At 35.0% G+C, this 20800-nt stretch overlaps 1 protein-coding gene across 5 annotated transcripts in view; it reads left to right on the top strand.

Annotated features, from left to right (window-relative positions):
* The first annotated feature begins 671 nt into the window (after window positions 1–671).
* LOC144442864 (rho guanine nucleotide exchange factor 7-like) overlaps window positions 672–20800 on the top strand; it is a 59446-nt gene continuing 39317 nt past the window's right edge. For 3 of the 5 annotated variants that reach the window (XR_013481661.1, XM_078132260.1, XM_078132264.1), the window contains exons 1-2: window positions 2278–2438; window positions 6404–6670. Coding sequence is in view for 4 of the 5 variants with exons in the window: in XM_078132260.1 (XP_077988386.1) it covers window positions 6478–6670 (193 nt within the window). In the remaining variant the exon portion in view is untranslated. Of the gene's footprint in view, window positions 778–2277; window positions 2439–5941; window positions 5997–6403; window positions 6671–20800 lie in introns of those variants that run through there. The other 2 variants (XM_078132261.1, XM_078132262.1) reach the window with 2 other exon arrangements.

Below are 20800 nucleotides of genomic sequence, written 5' to 3'. Positions count from 1 at the left end.
GAGCCAGAATTCATACAAGTTTAGCTAAATACTTGTAGTCAATTAAGAGATACACGTTGTTTGATGGTAGTAAAATGTGTAGTCTAGTCCCTACCGTACGGTATCGTTACGATTTACACCTCCACTCACGAGAGAGACCACGTTGGCATCCAGACTATACTATTTGTAGTTTTGATACATTTTAGGCGATAACATTTTCCTAACTTTTATTTTCTTCACCATAAGGATATTATAGACCTATTAAATTCTTTATTTTTTTCGTTGTTTTATTTTATTTTTAACGTCTATGATCCCACCCCCCCACTCCCCCCACCCCACCCCCGTTGGGCCAATCCCTCCCTAACCTTCCCCGAAACTGATCACTCTACCTCTCCGGCATAAATACAAATATTGACATCCTTACTTTAACATAGAATTGTTGTGTGTTTGATTTCAAACTACCAGAGAAAGAGGGTGACATCGACTTTATATTCGCATTGTCACTGAAGGTCTATCCTCTCCTTCCCAAGTTACTTTCTCATCGAATCTGTACTGTACAACTGAATTAGTCCTATGGTACTTTGCAGACGGAGTATAGTAGGGATCCGGACTCGATTCTGACATCGTCCCGTATTGGTGTAGAAGGGACAATTATGTCAGAATCGAGTCCCGCCTTACACTGTCTGATGATCAGCAGGACTACAGCAGGTACTGAATTAGCTCGGAGAACTTGAATGACTACCTGGTTTATGTCGTTAACCGAATTCGATATACTGCCAAGCCAGTATATCGAGTGAGGTAGGCAAGTCTCTAGGATATACCTTTATAGCTCATCGATCATTTGGTTGAAAGATGAAAATAAAATCATACATAATTGCTATCACTAGCAAAGTTTCCTCACCAACTCGATAGAGTTATTTAATTTGCTTTATTTTTTTAAACTGCAATCTCGCCAACGACAGTATTTCAACCATTTCATTCATTAGGCTAATTCTGATAGTTTTGGCTTAGTTTTGCATGAAATTTTCGGTTGATAAATTCGTCCAATGATTGTAGCATCAGGACTTCTTACAAAAAAGTCTGGGGCGAGGGTACTGGTTTATGGATTCGAAAAACAATAGCATTTCTTGATGGGTGTAGGGAAGATATCCAGGAGTCTGAAATAAATTATTTAAATTATTTTATTTATTATTTTATTCCCTTTCATGTACGTACCTGTAGCCATAGTTATAGATCACAATACACCTATCGTTACATCCAGTTACCTAGTCGGGGGATATTTTTTTTTTTTCCAATGAGAGACAAAAAAGGACATGCACGTACGTTCGTGGTGTCCTCGCGGATTCGCTGACTGATATCTACTATGTGACGGAAACTAAATACAATTTGTAACTAAAATAACGCGAGCATACCTATCTAAATTAACAACAACAACAACAACAACAACAACAACAACAACAACAACAACGTGTTTAGTATCACCACCACACAACCACCAAACAATCGCAGAGGAGTAGTGCTGATCTACTAAAAGTATACCCAAACTTGCCCGTCAAATATAGAGGCTCAGAGCACCGAGCATAACATTGAAGGAAACTTTTTTCGGTCAACCCCAGATTAAAGTTTGAGATTCGTATTAAACCCAACATTTAATGGTCAATTCTGACGGTTGTAAAAACAACGAATGAATGAATGAATGAATGAATGAATGAATGAATGAATGAATGAATGAATGAATGGTAAATAACTACAGGACAAACACAATTAAATTATTGTGCTAATAATAATACGCCCGCATCAAAGTTGCCATCATACTCTGCATCATACTTGATGACTTTTGTAAGATTTCTTCACTCGTACAGTTCTCATTTATATTTGTTTCTTGACTTTTATAAATTGCAAATTTCAAATTTACATCACTGACGCTTTTTTAATTATGATGTTGTGATTTTAGTAAACAGAGCAACACGAGAGAGCGAGTGGGAGAACCACGCCTCTGAAACGGTTCGTAATGTTCCTATTTTAGGAAACTTCGCTGTTTTATTTTTCTTCAGCTGTTCTATATATCAATTACACCCCCTATACAGTGTGGCATTATTTTTTTTAAATAAAGGCGTTATTATGCTTAAGTATGAATAAGCGAATGTATCATTTTAATTTCTTTTAAATAAGTAGTCAAATGATGATTTAATATTTATAAGAAAGCAGTGAGATATAAAATGTAGATAAATCAATCAATTTTAAGGGGGGAGTGTCGACGGAAGGAATATCAGCATTTTAAGGTTGATGTTGGAGGTCGCGCTTCCGTAATAGTGGATTGGGACGTTTTCGGAATATTTTACCCCTAAACATTTCTCTACACGGAAAAGTGAATTATTTTAGGAACTATCAGTTACGAAGATGAGAAGAAAAAGACTGGCGTAACACTGACGTTAAGGAAATTGGCGTCTATCAGGCAGGTATGCACATGTTTTCTTATTTCTGACCACTTCCCTATACCCTTGGCAGAGCGCCTCTCTGTCAGTTCATGACCCCACAAAACAAAGCCATGGCACACAGTCATTAATCTGTTTAAATTATTTTTTTGTTTGTAAATAAAGTGTTAAAATGTTACACGTGGCGACAACTTTTCGGCATGAAACTCAGGGGTGTTGTTGGGGCAGTAACATCCCTGAAGTTCGAGCGCGAGTTTGCTTGTATGCACAATTCAAATCCAATATGGCGGCCTCCATGGACAGGACCCGGAGCTGTACATTTACCAGGATGACTGAGTTTTGTTAATCATTTGCCTGTTTGACAATGCTGATATTCCCCTCTAATGGTAACTGGAATACCTGTCGTTTGAAGTAGGTGATGGCCGAGGTGATACGCATTTAACCCGCGGCGACTGCGTGGGTCAACCGTTTGACAGATCTCCCAAATGTAGTAATTCGATTAAGTCTACAGATCGCTGCGTGGTTCAGAAATAGTTTGTTGCCCAGTACACCAAGACGTTTCTCCTTCAAGACACCCTGGTTTATTGGGTTTCAAGGTCTGCCTCGTAACTGTCCTTGAATCGTGAATAGTTGAAATATCGATGTTACCCCAAGTGTTAAAAAGGAAGCTGTTGCATATTTTAATCCCAACGACTGACTGACAATGTTGTTTTCAAATAAAAACATGTACAGTGCACACGTGATATGTCCAAATATTGTAACTTACTCGAAATAGTTTTTAGAATTTTCCAACTATATTTATCCCCAATTTTATTTTCTTAATTTAGTTCCGACCACTGAAACATTATATTGGGAGCAACACTATAAGGATATGTGGTTCAGACTGATATTGAAAAATCAAATATAATTTTGAACCTTTATGGTAAAATAATATCTTTTGGAAGCAACAGAGACATATAGATTAGGTAGGAAAAACAGATCAGAAATGATAAACACCAGTAGGTTTCCTTGTTGATAGCAGTTTCCATTATGTTGCCATTTCCTGGTGTTGCAGCCAGGAAGCTGTGAATTGCCTGTATGGATCAGATAATACTGTTAAACATCACATGATAATTACCCAGCCTTTTATGAATATAACTGTCTATTAGTATTAGATACACACTATTGATCCAGCCATATGTTCAGTTTCATCTGTTTTTTTGTTGTGCAAACTTCTGTGCTTGAGTTTGAACACCTGTACCAAACATCTGACATCACTTCCCAGTTTCATTTGAAACTGTTTTCCATGTACAAAGTGGCACGTAGAAGAATCAGAAACGGGACAGTTACTCTGTAAGTCGGTAATCATATTTGTTCAGGATTTATGTATAGCTTAATCTGTACTTCCAGGAGAATTGTACTCCATAGCTTAATTCTATGTAACCCAAGGGATGGGTAGTAGCATACTTGGAAGTGTATAATAGGTTTATTTAAGGCAAGAAGGTGAAATCTACTTGAGTTCTCCAGGCTTTGTACAGGGGTGACACTCCAAAGGAGGTTAAATCACTTATCATTGTCTGTGTGTAAATGTATGGGATTATTATGCACCAATTAGGTTTAGGCCTAAAAAAAAGGAAATTGTGTGATTCCGATGACATTCAATTTTAGAATAGGGCAGAGTAGGTAGATTTTTTTGTTTTGATTTTTTTTTGTCATGTGTGAGTGTCTAGTTCAGGTAGTTATGTTTTCTATTGTTTTCCATATGGCCTCTGTGTAACTGGTTTCTTCCTATCAGATGTACAGCCATTACAGATTGGAAGAACAGTTTTGTATTTTCTTTTACTAGTAAAGTTGATGTCAGTTTCCGCATCCACAGTTTCTTGCGAGACTTCACAATTTTTGCAATTTTATAATTTTTTTCTTGTAAAAAATATTAAGGGTCAACAGTGAAAAACTAGATGGGGTGGGGTAACCGAAACCAAACGATTTTTTTTAGAACCCTGGTTGATTTTACCTTGTACTAAGGCTTACCAAGGTAAAATCAGCCAGGATTCCCCAGCCATATTACTGTGGTTCCCGTCTTTATTGAGTATACTATTTTGCAATGTGGAAATTGTTACATATTGTACTTGTGTATTATTTTCCATGCTAAAACTTATTTGGTTGACAAATTTTCAGGACAGCAATTTTTAACCACAAATGCAGCATACTGTGCAGTGATATGGCTCCTTTCCAAATTACATTTGAGGGTATACACACTCTAAATTGTTTGCAACTTCCTTCTTTTCTGTATAGTTCTGAAATCTTTAGGACAACACTGTTTACACACGTGTTGAAATTTGTTTAGTCATGTTGTTTGTTGTGTGTGGGACCAATAATGCCTATGTGTTTGTATATATTGTGTTGTGCCAGGAGTTGCCTATAGCTAGAGCAATTTTGCAGGAAGTGTGCTAGTCAATGTGACTAACAATGTTTCTAGACCAGACACAGTATCATCAGAAGTGTCATAGGCTGCAGAAAATAAGAAGTAAAACTTGCTTTCAAATGAAAATTTATAAATTATAGGCACAGTCAAATATTTCTTGGAAGCAAAACCCAAATGTGAATTTGATAGTATAAACCCAATGAACATTCATTCAAGTGCAATTTCTTTGAATTGTTAAATTTTGTGATTAATTTCTAGTACTTGGTATTTTTTTCTGGGTTTCATAACCATCAATAAATGACATACATCAAATTCGTAGAGAAGCCATTGTAAACATCTGGGGAGTTCACCTAGATTTTACTGCAGTATTAGACAAAGCAAACATTGTAGTAATGTATGTATTTAAACCATTTTAATGCCAGAAACTTAATTACCGGTTTTAAATAGCCTAGAGATTTGGCTAGTTAGCTCGACATCCTGTTCTGGTGAACAACATTTTCAAGCATAGTGGAGTCTCTCTGGGCTAGAAACGTAACTAATCCTGCCACAGCCATTATCTTTTACATGGACTTGACCTGAAGAGGGTTTTAATGAAAAACATCATCATTTTGCATCAAATGAAAATTTCTAATCACAGTCAACAAATATGTATGTATGTATGTATGTATGTATGTATGTATGTATGTATGTATGTATGTATGTATGTGTGTGTGTGTGTGTGTGTGTGTGTGTGTTTGTGTGTGTGTTTGTGTGTGTGTGTGTGTGTGTGTGTGTGTGCGTGCATGCATGCATGCATGCATGCATGCATGTATGTATGTATGTATGTATGTATGTATGTATGTATGTATGTATGTATGTATGTATGTACATTTTGTACTCATCACAATACATGTAGGTGAAAAAAAATGACATTAAAGATGTCCTTGCTACAAACAATATATGTAAATTATTAACAGGTATTTTCAAAAACCAGAAGTACTGGCTTGGAAATGTTTTACAGAGAGTACAAAGGATGTTTTCATTTGTAAGGTTATGGTTACAATTTCCCACCAGTTTTCTGTGTAATTTGCATACAAGCCTCCTGTGTTCACTTCTGTGTGTCTCTCGCTAGTACAGGAGAAGGACTGAAATTGTCACTTTAACTTATTTCAACTTGACCTTTCAAGTGCCAAGTACGTGTAAGTGTGTATCTTTCTTATTGTGGGTTTTGGAGAATACAACTGTGGAAATCAAGCTATCAGTAAAACTAAGATGACTTCTATACAAACTAAAACTAATATTGTAACATGTTGATTATAAGCTATCAGCCATTGATGTCATTACACTGACAGTAGAAAACATCTCTTTCTGTGAGTTCTGTTCAAATTGTGACACATTGAACTTCAAGTGTTTACGCTGTCTTGATTACAGGGTGATTATATCCATATGACTAAGGCACTGCTATCACTCATTTGTGTAATCTACCAAATGCAGAAAACAATAATTTTAGTTTGTGTCTATGTTAGTATGCCTATGTCTTGATTTCCATAGTTGTAATTTGAATGCCTGACATTTAAAGGGATCCCTTTTCCGTTGTGGTTTCCAGGTATTTGGTGCTATGACTCAGAGAGAAACCCAAGCAGTGTTACTGTAGCTAGTGAAACCACACTATATGTAGGCATGGCCGACACCACATCGCCGACCTACGTACGGGCTATGTTCCCGTTTTCAGGAACAAATGAAGATGAGTTAGTGTTTGTGAAAGGAGATGTTATCCAGATTACTCAGATGGTGGAAGGGGGATGGTGGGAAGGAACTCTCAGTGGAAAAACAGGATGGTTCCCAAGTAATTATGTCAAGGAAATTAAACTAGGTAAGTGCTTGTGTTTATTATCATCAACATTGTCTGTGAACAGGGTCAGAATTTAGTATATTTGAAGGGCAACACAGTTGGGGGGTATTTTGAGGTGATAAATGTTGGACTGGAAGAGTTGTTCAAGTGACATAGCATGCTTGAAATGAAATAATATCTGGATTAATCCCCAAGGACAATGTCCATTTCTCCCTAATTAAAATAAAATTCATCACCATGGTTACTAACAAGCAGAACTTGTTATAATTTTATAAATACAAACAGGCAAAATAAATAAATGAATTGGGTTATTAACACTTGGCAAAGCATGTTGGATATACAGAGATTTGTATTACATTTTCATAGTTTGATAACAGTTTTATGGCCTCTTTACACAATAGCTCACCATTAACAACATTCTGGCACATCAGAGCTGTTATTTCTTCTGCCACACTGTGAAATAACTGTCAAAGAGGCTGTGGTTTACGACGATCATGGCACATTTTGGACTGTGTCGTAAAAGAGGTTGTGGTTCATGAATGGCGCATTTTGGACAGTGTCTTAAAAGAGGCTGTAGTTTACAATGATGATCCTTCCAACATGCTGTGCAAAGTGTTATTAATTAATCTAATTAATTTATTTACTCTCTCAGTTTGTGACAAGTTCTGCTTGTAAATGCATCCCGGTCTCTGGTTGTCGTTTTTTAAGAATTGGAAAATAGAGATGGATAATGGAATAACATTAAGTTTTCTGGAATATGAAAATATTTTAAGATATTAAAAATATTTCAATATTTTCAGTTACACTAATACTGCTGAGTTAGAAAGTTATCAAACAAACAAGTTAATTATAGGAATGTGTGTATGGCCATCATAATTTTTTTTTTTTTTGGTACTTCATGTTGAACGATAATTTCATAAAACAGAGAATATCTTTAAAATTCGTGTAATTAAGATTATGTTGTTATGGTGATTCTTTTACTGGTACTTAACTTGTAGTTAAGAGATAGTTGAATATATTAAAGAAGAAAAATATACATTTTGGAAGACAAAAAACGCTCCCTATCAACCCACACTATTTCATGACTTCTGTAAGACATGTCTGAATCACAACTCATTGATTTATTAACACTGTTAACCCAATCTGACAAGACAGGATTGAGAAAAACAAACCAGGAAGTGGTTACCCAAGAGTATAAAAACTGACACAGTTTCAGTCAGACTTCTTAGATCCTTATTGTAGAATTTACAACATGGTGATGAAATCAACATCTCATGATGCTATTTCTCAAAACTGAAACTTGACCTTTGACCTCACGAACATCATGGCATACTTGTTTGTAACCAAACACACACAATAGGGCATTTCATATATCAAAACTTTATAGGACATGTCATAGACCTCCTGTTATGTACTAGTATGTGAAAATGACCAGTTGACTTGGTTATTTGCCTTGACATACTGGTGTGAACGCCCGATCTCTGGGCTATTTATCAAGGTTTTTCATTATCTGTAATACAGAGTGACTCTCAGCTAGAATTGACAGAATGAAAAATATATTAAGTGCAAGTTGACCACATATATGTGTTAAATAAATAATTTGAAATGTCTGAAAGAGATATTAGGACTTGATGCCATGGAGAGCACTAGACTAAATTATATGGTGTGTTAGACAATTAAATTTGATTTTATGGTGAATGTAAAATATGAATGTTGGGTTTGAAGTTCACTGTATATTACAAGATTGAATTGGGTGAATTCAAGTAATATAAACAGATCCAATCATTTCTTGCAGTTAAAGTTTTATCATCTGTTTCCACTTTAAGCTTTTGATCCTAGGGATCAATTTTGACCACAGGGGATTTGAACTTTAGGTCAATTAAGACCACAGAATTTGATATTTAAGGTCATGATACAAATTCTGACAACCATTGCATTGTGGGAGTGAACTTAGACTACAGGAATAGTTTGAACTAACACGACAGGGATTTGATTTTTAGGTCAATAGAAACCGCAGTGTTTGATAGTGAGGTCATGTTATACATGATAAGAAGTCATTTTTGAGGTCAACTCTGATAAACTAGATGTAATATTTTAGGGGACAATTTAGATTTTAAAAAAAAGTTTTAAGTCAGTTTTGGAAATGAGAATCATCCGGACCACATTTAAAAATGTAATATTTACTTTTTGTCGTTTTGACCATCATACTGTTTAAATTTGATCCAGAAAAGTACAAGTAGCTAATTTTAACATTAGCCAATAAAATTTGAAAGTAGGTAGTAAATATGTAGGAAAGGAGACTCATAAATCTGCCAAATGACAGAAATATAGTGGTTAAACAAAGATTTTTTTAAAGAAATTCCTGAAAATGTAGCTGGTCAAACATTGCAAGTAACAAGTTGCTATTTGCCAGCTATTGGACCTTACTATATCCCTGCCATCAAGTTTCGTACTTGAAATATTTGGTCACAAACTAGTTCCTGGTTCCAGGACAGGATTGCATCTGAGACCATCTGAATATGAATAATAGATGTAGTTACAATAGAGAACTTGCAAACCTGCCATCTTGAATGGTGCATCATGGGAAATGTGATCATAAATATCAATCGATCAGTATTGTAAACAATATTGCTACAATGTTTGTAACCACAAAAAATCAATTCGGGGTTAGCCTGACCTTTGTAGGAGGTTTATTCTATATTGATATCTCCAGATTACTGGAATAATCCCATCAATTCGACCATTCTTTTAAAACAAACTACAAACAATCCCATAGTCCTTTGCCTCTGAGCATGCTCAGTCTAGATTACAAGTTCCCATTGAAACAGTTTCAAAATACTTACTAGCAATTCAATTCATTGTCAACTTTTAGTAGTCTGTGCTACATCCTGAATGTATGTGTTATACAGTGTTACATAAATAATACCTATTATTATAAAGTGATAAAGTTACAGTTATTAAATTGATTGCAGCAAGGCCAGATCATAAAATGTCCTTTTGTCAACAAGCTGACTCAGACTGTATTAATTATTTCATGTGGTCATCATCATGTTTTTGACTCAGTACATGAACACTCACATGCTAACAAGATAAGAATTACATTTTAATATTTAGAAGAAAAAAATATTGATTTTGAAACACACACACAAACCCAAAAACATCCATATTGTTTTGGTCACAGAGAACACTAGATGCAAATACATATACCAGACTGACAATTTCATAAAATTTGACAAAAAAAATTCCTCTCAAAATTCTAATTTTCAGTAGATTTTAATACAAAATTTTCAATGAATTATTGTATATTATGTTAGTTGTGACTTTCCAAGGGGGGAAAGGTGAAGCTAAAAATAAATATTAAATTATTTGTCTCACCTTACATTTGTATTCATCAAGTCTAAAGGTCAGTAGACTCAGGGGTTAGAGAAAATATTACACAAACAACTGACAGTGACTAAATAAGGAAGTAGAATTAATTGTGAGGGTAGAGTAAAAAAAATTGGTTCTGTGTAAAACATGTTTATGAAACTTAGAATTGCAAATTAGAAGTACTTTACTCCAGGATGTTAGAATTAAATAATTTGAAATGGTTGGTAGATTTTTGTCTCTCTGGAATGATATTTTGCAGAAATGTCCAACTAGTTATCTGACAATGACATGTTGATATGTACTGCTATTGTGTATAAAATTTATTTTTGGAATGTACTGTGATGTCACACCTAAAAACATCCAAATAATGTCCACTGCATGACAAACATGGCATAACAATCAATCAGTATGTGACAATTATGAAAAATAAAGGTAAAACGATAAAAAAAAATTACCATTTCCAAAAATGGACACTCGGCAACTCCTATTATGGAGATTTAGAGATTGTTGCTTTAAAAAACACCATGTAAATTTGACTTTTGATAAGAAATATAGTGTTTAATCAGAAAGGAACAACTGAAGTGTCATTATCAGCAGACACATTTTAATGAAAACATGTACATGATGAAATGCTGTGAATATAGTTATTAAATAATCACCTGAAATCATCCAAAATTATAACTACAATGAAAAATTTAAGAACAGGAGAGACCAGACGTCATCAATTTATTGGATTTCATTCATTTTCATCTGATGAAGAGCTGGTGTGGGCCTAGAAACGCAGTGGAATAAAGAAGTACATTTATTCATACATAAATGTACGAATCTACCAAGACACCATCTTGACAAGTTGGCACACCCTGGTCTCTATACTCACTTCTTGTTTGGATGACAAATGTTATGGTAACTGATAATATTACGTGTAGAATGAAAACCTTTAGTCTTGTTGTTGTCTAATGGACTTTAGCCTGTTTATGGGTATTTACGGTATATTCCAAATTTACTGTAAGCAAAGCCCAGTAATGTCTTGGTGTTACTATCTCAAAAAGCTCTCTAGCCCAGAGTCTTGTCTTGGTGTTACTATCTCAAAAAAACTCTCTACACCAGAGACTTTTATTGGTGTTACTATCTCAAAAAGCTTTCTACCCACAGAGTCTTGCCTTGGTGTTACTATCTCATGAAGCTTTCTACCCACAGAGACTTGTCTTGGTGTTACTGTCTCAAGAAGCTCTAGCCCAGAGATGTATCTTGGTATTACTGTCTCAAGAAGCTCTCTAGCCCAGAGACATGTCTTGGTGTTACTATCTCAAGAAGCTAGTTAACCCAGAGATGTGTCATGGTGTTACTATCTCAAGAACCTCTCTAGCCTAGAGACTTGTCAAAAAACTATAAGTTGAGAGTGAGAAAAACAGGATTAATGCCTGCACCAGCACCGATGTTAACACTACTGCATATTGGTAGGCTGGCAAATAGGGAACTTGCAAACCTGCCATGTTAAATGTTGCATCATGGGAAATGTGATAATAAATACTAATCAATTAGTATTATAAACAATATTGATACATTGTTTGCAACCACACATAATCAATTCATATTTACCGTGACCATTGTGGGAGGTTTATTTTATCGGTAGCTCCAGGTTAGGTATTACGATAACCACAGATAATCCCATAGTCCTTTGTGTCTGAGTCTGGATTGCAAGTTCCCTGTTAGAAAGGGAGTCTTACAGTAAACCATATTCTAATTCTGTCAAAATACACTAGTATAAATCTGCTAGAAATAAATATTTTACGTTCTAGTATTCAACACTAGTTATTTGTTATTCACCTGTATTAGTTGTCTTCAATTGTTTGTATACTTGAAACCCATCAAACCTACTCTTACAAATTACAGATACATTGTGTACGGTTCATTGTCAATATTAGCCTTGGATGCTGCCTAGCTTCTTTCTCAATGCACTTTAAGTGCTCTCCATTACTGGGCAATGTCAATATGAATTCACCTTTCCATTTTGAAGAAATTGCTTGGAATCTGGTGGGAATCAGTGGATTGGATGTTGTGATGAGTATTGGTATGCTAATATATCCACAAGAATGAAGCAGCCATGATGTTACAGATTGCCATGACCACCATGGGGGGGATATGGTCCCCCCCCCCCACCCCACCACATAGGGACATAATTCACTAACTAGTATTAGTCGCATACCAACTTTATAACAGCCACAGTCAATATATATTATTCAATCTTGCTTTTTGAAGAAAGTGTTGGGGATGGGAGTGGAATTGAAAATGAGATGTTTTGATATGTATAAATGTGTAGTGATGTTTAATAAACATATCCACAAAATCACTAGTACATTATCCTTGCTAAGATGACAGATTACAGTGACCAACATTGGTGAGAATGAGATGGCAGTGTGTCTTCTAATGATAGCCAAATTTTGTTGTTGTAAGTGAAAGTGAGAAAAACTGGGATTTCTTGAGTCACCACATAGTACATCCAGAGATAGGAGAACACCAAATTTTGGTGTGTCACTAGAAATTCTGTGCATCAGTGGCACATTAAATTGGCTTAGAGAGGGCACACTGTGAGATGGTCACCTCTAGGGATATGCTACTACCTCATCTTCATACATACATTGTAGCAGCCATAGTCTGTCTTGTCATTTAAGTCCACAATTACCTGTACTTCTTATTGTAATAAGACTCGTATGTATAAATCATGTCTAATTAGAGGCTGTACAGGGTTGCATTCATACTTACCATACAAGTTCACATTTCTAAATTCACACAACTACAGTAACTGACTCAGTATGAACAGAACAGTGCACTGGGTTTAGTACTTGAGTGCTTGATTAGTAATATGACAAAGACTTGAAATTACTGATTTAAAATTTTCAACCTATTTTTTCAGTATTATTTATGGATAAGTGAACTATATCATGGCGAGACAGTAATTGTGTTGTAATGTCAGTGATTCTACAATTTCAAAACAACTGGTTTCAGTACCATGGTAACAGAATTGGGGAAATTTGCGCTATTTTTGCTCCAGTGTTATATATACATTGTATGGTCAATGGTCATCACAGTGTTTTTAGTAGGGGATATTTTCATATAACAAGGCGTTTATGATTACTTATTTTCTTATGCAACCTTTTTTTTTTGCAATGATGAATAATTAGTGAAATACTTACTGTCAGTATTGCATAGCAATTTAGTAATTGTAGGATCAGTGTTTCAATAATTTCCAAAAAATTAGCTATAAAGCATAGTAATTATAGAATTCGGAGATTAAAACATGGTAATTAAATTATGGAAATTGGAGGGGATTAAAACATGGTATAAATAGGGAGCAGATTAGCCCAAAAATTTGACCTTGGCATTCAACTTTAGTGATCCTATATATCAATGTTAATGTTACTTGTATGATTGCTAGATTAGAGAGCCAACAACAAGTCTCTGGGGCTAGGAGGAATCTGCTCAGTCAAGATGCTAGATCATCGGTTAATTCTGCTAACCTTAAAAGTGAACACAGGGATCTCGGTTAATTCGGCTAACTTAAAAAGTGAACACAGGTCATTACATAGCATCAAAGGGGCACTATTGTGGGCTTGCCCAAACTGTACTGTCATCCACCAATGGTACTGTCATCCTTGGCTTTTGTTTGACAACTGTCGGAGCACAATTCCGAGGTCTTGCATCGTCTCAAACCCCAACCGTTTTACGGTACTGTTCTTAACAATTTGGTTTTATTTCGAAGAAATAATAGCTCTGGTTTGCGAGAATGAGGTCTTGTTTCAAGACCATAATCTGTTCCATTTGTCTACTTTCTGTACATGTATGTGTCACCGTGATAAATGAGGGAGAACCTGAGAGATACGATAGCTTTTACTTATTTCATGCCAGCCTCTGGAGACAAGATTTCATTTGTTTGATAAATGATACTTGATTATTTCGCAAAAATAAATGATGGCTATAATGATATTAATGTCCCTTTTTCTTGAAATAGACAAACCCATTGATGTATCTGAAGGATATGGTGACATAGCTCCTGGCAATTACTAGAATTAGGACATAATTGTGATTTGAAATAAACGGATAATTTTTAAATAAGGTTTTTTGATAACGTTAGTTTTAATGGGGTGGTTAGACTGAAAAAATTAATCGTTGTTTGCATGTAAGTAACAGCAATGTGAAGCACAAACACCAAATCTTTTAGATGGTAAGTCAATAAAATCCCCAAAAGACAGTTAACCAGATTTCCCTGTCTCAGTATTCTCAAACATCTTTTTCCAATGTAACCTGTGGTTTTTGTTGAAGATAAAACACAGTAACCCAAGTTTCTATTTTTCACGACCTTGCTTCCTATAAAAAATTATGGTGAAATACATTGGACATTATGTCTGTTTCCACATTCATTTCCTTGTTGTAAGGGTTAAAAATCCTCGCAATAAACATGATTTGAAAAAATATAATTTCTAACTGTCTGTCTTTTTATCAATTTGTTAGTATCAACAAAGCTTTAGCTTAAAGACACTTTATCTGGCTTGACAGTGTCGTTCATCAAGCCAGCATGTCAACTCAGACCCGTACATGATGTATCATCGCCTCTGGACTGCCTTCAGTTGGGAAAATGTTGTATTCAAAAAATAATTTTCTAACTGTCTTTTCACCAATTTGATAGTATCAACAAAGCTTCTAGATTAATTCAGAGACTTAGCTATCTGGTTTGATTGTGTCATTCATCAAGCCAGCATGTCAATTCAGATATACATGTAGCATTGTTGCTGGACTGACTTCAGTTCGGAAAATATTATTAATAATAACTTATATTCCAAAAATAATTTTCTAACTGTCTTCTCACCAATTGGATAGTATCAACAAAGCTTTTAGATTAGCTCAGAGACTTAGCTATCTGGCTTGATAGTGTCATTTGTCAAACCAACATGTTAATCCACGTAGGCAAGTCTCTGGGTTAACTTAGCTGTAGAATATGTTATTCAAGACGGTGTATGGAATGTAGTAAAAATTTGATGACCACCTTTTAAGTGTTTTTAGTAGCAGACTGTATGGCCTGATAGTGTCTGTAGTAGTCTTGTTAATAATATAAACTCAGTTGTTGTTATTAGAATGAAATAAAAACAATGATTTATAGACAGAGGTATTCATGCATACATAGTGATAATGCCAAATACAAAAATTTTCATTTTGAATCAGCTATATCCCTGTATTAATTATCTATTAGCTATATATATACTAATAGATAGTTTGTTTAGATTTTTATTTTGATTTGAGGAAATATTTATTTCATTGGGAAAGGTTTCAATGGGTATCTTCATTGATTGATTGTTTGATCATTGATTGATTGATTGATTGATTGATTGATTGATTGATTGATTGATTGATCATTTATTGATTGATTGATTGATTGATTGATCATTTATTGATTGATTGAAAAATATTGGGAATTAACATTCAACTATACATGTACATCACCACTACATGTTACAAGAGAAATACAAATATGTATTATATCTATATCATACTATGTTATGAAATCACATATCATATCATATCATATCAGATCACATTACATCACAGCACAGCACAGCATTTCACACCACACCACACCACACCACACCATACCAAATCACATGCCACATCACATCACAGTATATCACACCACACCATGTCCATGCCATATGGCACACCACATATCACATCACACCACGCCATACAACAACACACCACACTAAATCGCACACCACACAACGTAACACACTACACCACAAAATCACATGCCACATACACCACACTACACCACAGTATATCACACCGCACCACATCACACCACATCATACCAAATCACATGCCACATCACATAACATTGCACCACACCACAGTACATCACACCACATCATATATGATATATTCATATTGATTATAAACAATACATGTTTTTTCTATCAAGAATTACTTTTTGACTATGAAGTGTTGATAAGATCTTCCAAGTGATTAATGTGTTTTACTTGAGTGATATTTTATGATTCTTGATGTATAGGTAATGTACAAGTACATTCATTTCATGCTTCAGTTAACGTTACATTATCAGACATGGTTCGTCAACAGACCATGAAATAAACGATGTGGAAACAATTACAGAAACAAATATGTTGATTGAATTTACAGCACATTTCATACAAAATTCACTTTGTTGTATCTTCATACATATAAACTATCTTATTTTCAGCAATATACTCCCTGACTAGAATTTAATTTTTGAAATGATTCAAAATTCAATTTGTCTCATCGGACATGACAGTTATTTCCTTCCACATGAATAATAATTTGATATATGATACTTCTCTAAGCCTTTCAATTGAAACATCATCACTACTGGGGTGTGGGTTATTGCTGTCATTCACCTCCTGACCCCCGACCCTTGACCTATCTAAGTTTTTGATCAGAGGATATGCAAGATATAAGAATTAATGTATATTAAGTCATGCATAATGAAAATTGTAGAAGTGTGCTTGATTGTTTTATTCACCTTTGACCTTTGGTCCTTGACCTACATCTTGGACATTTCTAGAATGATGTGTTTAAACTGGAGGATATACAAATATGTGAATTAAAATGTACATTAACTTAGTCATACATCATGAAAATCATAGAAGTGAATGTCTGCTTGATTGTTTTTGTTCACCTTTGACCTTTGACTCTTGACCTACATCTTGGACAGTTCTAGAATGATGACAATGTATTAATGTATATGTGAATTAAAATGTACATTAACTTAGTCATACATCATAAAAATCATAGAAGTGAATGTCTGCTTGATTGTTTTTGTTCACCTTTGACCTTTGACTCTTGACCTACATCTTGGACAGTTCTAGAATGATGACAATGTATTAATGTATATGTGAATTAAAATGTACATTAACTTAGTCATACATCATAAAAATCATAGAAGTGAATGTCTGCTTGATTGTTTTTGTTCACCTTTGACCTTTGACTCTTGACCTACATCTTGGACAGTTCTAGAATGATGACAATGTATTAATGTATATGTGAATTAAAATGTACATTAACTTAGTCATACATCATAAAAATCATAGAAGTGTGCTCAATTGTTTTTATTTGCCTATCATAGAAGTGTGCTTTTGTTTGCCTTTGACCTTTGACTCTTGGCCAGTTCAAGAATGTGTTAAAAATGGAAGGATGTACACTAAATCACTGGGTGAAGGGTGAAGGGTGTAGGGTGTACCCACTTCCCAGACTTCTGAAGACCTTATAAAAGGGAAAGAAGTGTATATTTGCAGTGTTAACCCTAGGCATACTTTTATGTAATCTGAAATGATTTCACCTAGTGACCCCTGACTTCTGACCTTTGAACTACCTGTGAGGTAGTCTTAGCACAGTGACTTGTCAAGACCTTAGAAGTTACAAGGGTGTCTATATTGAAGTATTAACCTTTGCTATATAGACATACACAATAAAATACATTGATATATGTTCTTATAATTTTGTTCACCTTATGACCCCTGACCTTCCTTTGAGGCTGTTTTGAGCATGGTAACTGAGTGATAAAGACCTGAGTGATAACAAGAGAATATACAGTATGAAATAGAATACTCATACATTAAGATGACCCTGGCAGGTTTATAGTCAGATGGGATTACATCAGGTATCAAATTTTGTTGAAATATAGCAAGTGTATGTATAAATTAGGCTTGGTTGCTATGCAGATTGGGTATGATACTTAGATGGATGGTGATATTGGCCTCAAAATAAGAACTATGAGTCAACAAATAATGTAATTTACAGGCTTTGATCTGAAATTTATGGTTTGTAACATGCACTAGACGGGAGACTTGACTATCTGACTCGTTGTTGTCATGAGAGTCAGTCCAACTACAATGACGAAGTAATTGGGAGCCATGGACTTGAGATTGCTAAAATTTGGTTTGATGGGGGGGGGGGGGGGGGGGGGGGGGCTTCTCCCCTTATTTGAGTGTACATATATGTGCCGCCCTTTGGGGTGCATTTTCTTGTCCATTTGTCTAAAATTGGGGTCTATTTTTTCAAGCTGAAGTCTAAAACGGGGTCCACTTTGCATCATTTTTTAGTTTGCTTGGTCTAAAATGTGGTTCCTTGTCATTTTAACCAAATAATAACTGTCTTTAATTGCCTCAAAATGTTGCCTCTTAAGGAAAATGTATTTAGGTTTAACTTTCATCGCTTAAAAACCTGTAATTGTCTAAAATGCCTTTTTTGCTACGTTTCATCTAAAACAAAGTCGTTGCCTCGCTCCGTAGCACTGAATACTAATGCATACTGGTAGAAACTGCGAGTGCCGAAGGCACGAACTCCGGCACTCGCTGTTCAATCGGTACGCATTTATAGTATTGCTCCGGTTCGGAGCGAGGCGATGACTTTACTTTTAGATAAAACGTAGCAAAAAAGGCACTGAATGACTGTCAACAGTCTAGCATGATAATAAAATCTCTACTATGCTATTGGTATTCTGTCCACACATGCTTATTAGTATTCTTTGCCTATCTACTTACAAGTCTTTTTATGACCCAAAACATCATATCTTATCTTGTTTATGGGTTACTGCATTTCAAGAATATCTATGTCATTCCTATGTAAACTCTTCATTTCTGTCACAGTGTAGCGTACATTAGTCTAGTCCCATATGTGTTGTGATCATCTCCACCATATAGTCAAATGGATTTCTCTAGCACAAAATTGCATTTTTACCACCAACAACAGCAATTGGAGCATTGATATAAACATGATGTTGTTATCGCATCGTTGCATCACTTATATTCAAACTGGAGGTTGAGTTTGTCATAAACTGAATGCAATAACATGCATTTTTGTATTACAACCACCAGTCAGTGTGCAGTGGATTACTTCTAACATGTGTTGTTCATCCCTTCCTCAGCAGGAAATTTAGTTAGATTTTCAAAGAATTGTGAATTTGTCCGTTTGACTATACATTAGAAAGAGATTGTAGAGAATGCCTACATGTATAGTAACTACACTAAGCGTACATTCACTGTAAGTTAAATTGCAGAACTAAACACTGTTCAGAAACTTTTAAAAGGTGAGGTGTAGATAAAACCTACATGTACCTGTGGGCTTTTCAGGTTTGTCATTGGCATCCCACAAAAATTAGTATTCCAAGTGTGAACATTTACACAAGTTTTACCAGCAATGAATAAATTATGTGTATGTATTTTAATTAAGATGTGTCCCTTTTGCAATTGATAAATACTAACTTTTTACTGTGTTCAAAAATGATATTTAAAGACCTGTGATAAACCCATGTTTTCACTTTAGAGCTGTACAATTGTAAAACATACATAGGACCATCTATTGTTCTGGACCACTTTTTCCATAGCTTTACAGGAGAACTTTTTTTTCACACCCAAATTCTAATTCTGATGTGATGGAAGCCTATAAACAGAAAGTCAAATCACTGAGTACATAGTATGTGCAAAACTGAATGATGAGTTCATCCTTACTCTGTGGCTCTGTAAACCAACCCAACTAAGGAATGCTAAAATCTTGTGTGAAGTGTTTAAAAAGTACACAGTGAAATAAAGAACATTTCTCTTGACTAATGTGTATGTATAGCCTCCTTATAACAGTTTACATTGGAAGAGTATTTGGAATTCACCATCACTTGTGAATGGTATTCAAATTAGCATATTTCATGTATAGACCTTATAAGGAGATATTCAAATTAACATATTTCCTATCTAGACCTTATAAGGAGGTATTCAAATTAGCACATTTCCTATATCTATCTATATATATAAGTGGAGGGTCACATATTTTCAATATCGGCCTAATGGGTTAGCAAAATATTAGCGGCCATACGTAGTACGTTCAAAAGGTTTTTTACGTGATATTTGTAGGATTTGCCGCTATCGATGATGCCTATTGAGTGCTACTCATTGGAACCAATTTGATTTAGTCTCTATTCGAGTCATGGTTATGCCATTAGTCTTTATTCAAGTTGTGGTTATGCCATATGCCATACCTATCTATTATACTAAGTGGCAGTAGTAAGGGGTATTTTGCAATTCTGCTGAATGGATTAGAAAAATGTTCACAGAGTTATGTTAATCACAAAACAGTTGTACATGACATTAGTGGGATTCATCACTGGATGATGCCTGTGAAGTGTTATATTCATAGGAAGTAATTTAATACTCTCTACTTGAGTTGTGGTTATCCCATATACCAGTTTTTACCTGACAAGATATGTGTATCCCATGCGAAGCGTGTGTTATTTCTAGTAGATCATATAAGGAGATATTGTGTTCGAAAATATAACAATGATTTTAGGAATACATTGGTGAAATGGAAAGAACGTTGAAATCCAGATCTCAGGAACACAAGCGTACTAGTTGTGCGTCACTACAAGTTTCCAAACATCCGTAAAAACTGTCCTGGACATAGAATTGACATGGAGAATGTTTCCATCCTGGATAGGAAACTAAGACTCGTTTGTTAAGGGAATCAAAGATGCCATATGTATATATCAGAACATGAGAACCATTGCTAAACAGAGATATGGGCCGATACACTTTACGGTCACTGCCTGTCCAGGACAATATTTTGAAGTCCCACATGCGTAAAATAACATATGACTTCACATCCCTAAATAAGACCTAAGGACTTAGGTTGAAAGCTAGGAATTGTCGAGAAGTATTTTAGTGCAGTAAAAAGTTTAAATTTATTTGTAAATATAGGAATAGGTGA

Source organism: Glandiceps talaboti, chromosome 11 (genome assembly GCF_964340395.1).
Source record: "Glandiceps talaboti chromosome 11, keGlaTala1.1, whole genome shotgun sequence".
Classification (NCBI taxonomy): Eukaryota; Metazoa; Hemichordata; class Enteropneusta; family Spengelidae; genus Glandiceps; species Glandiceps talaboti.
Note: the sequence above shows the minus strand (reverse complement) of the source record. Positions and strands in the feature narration are given on the sequence as shown.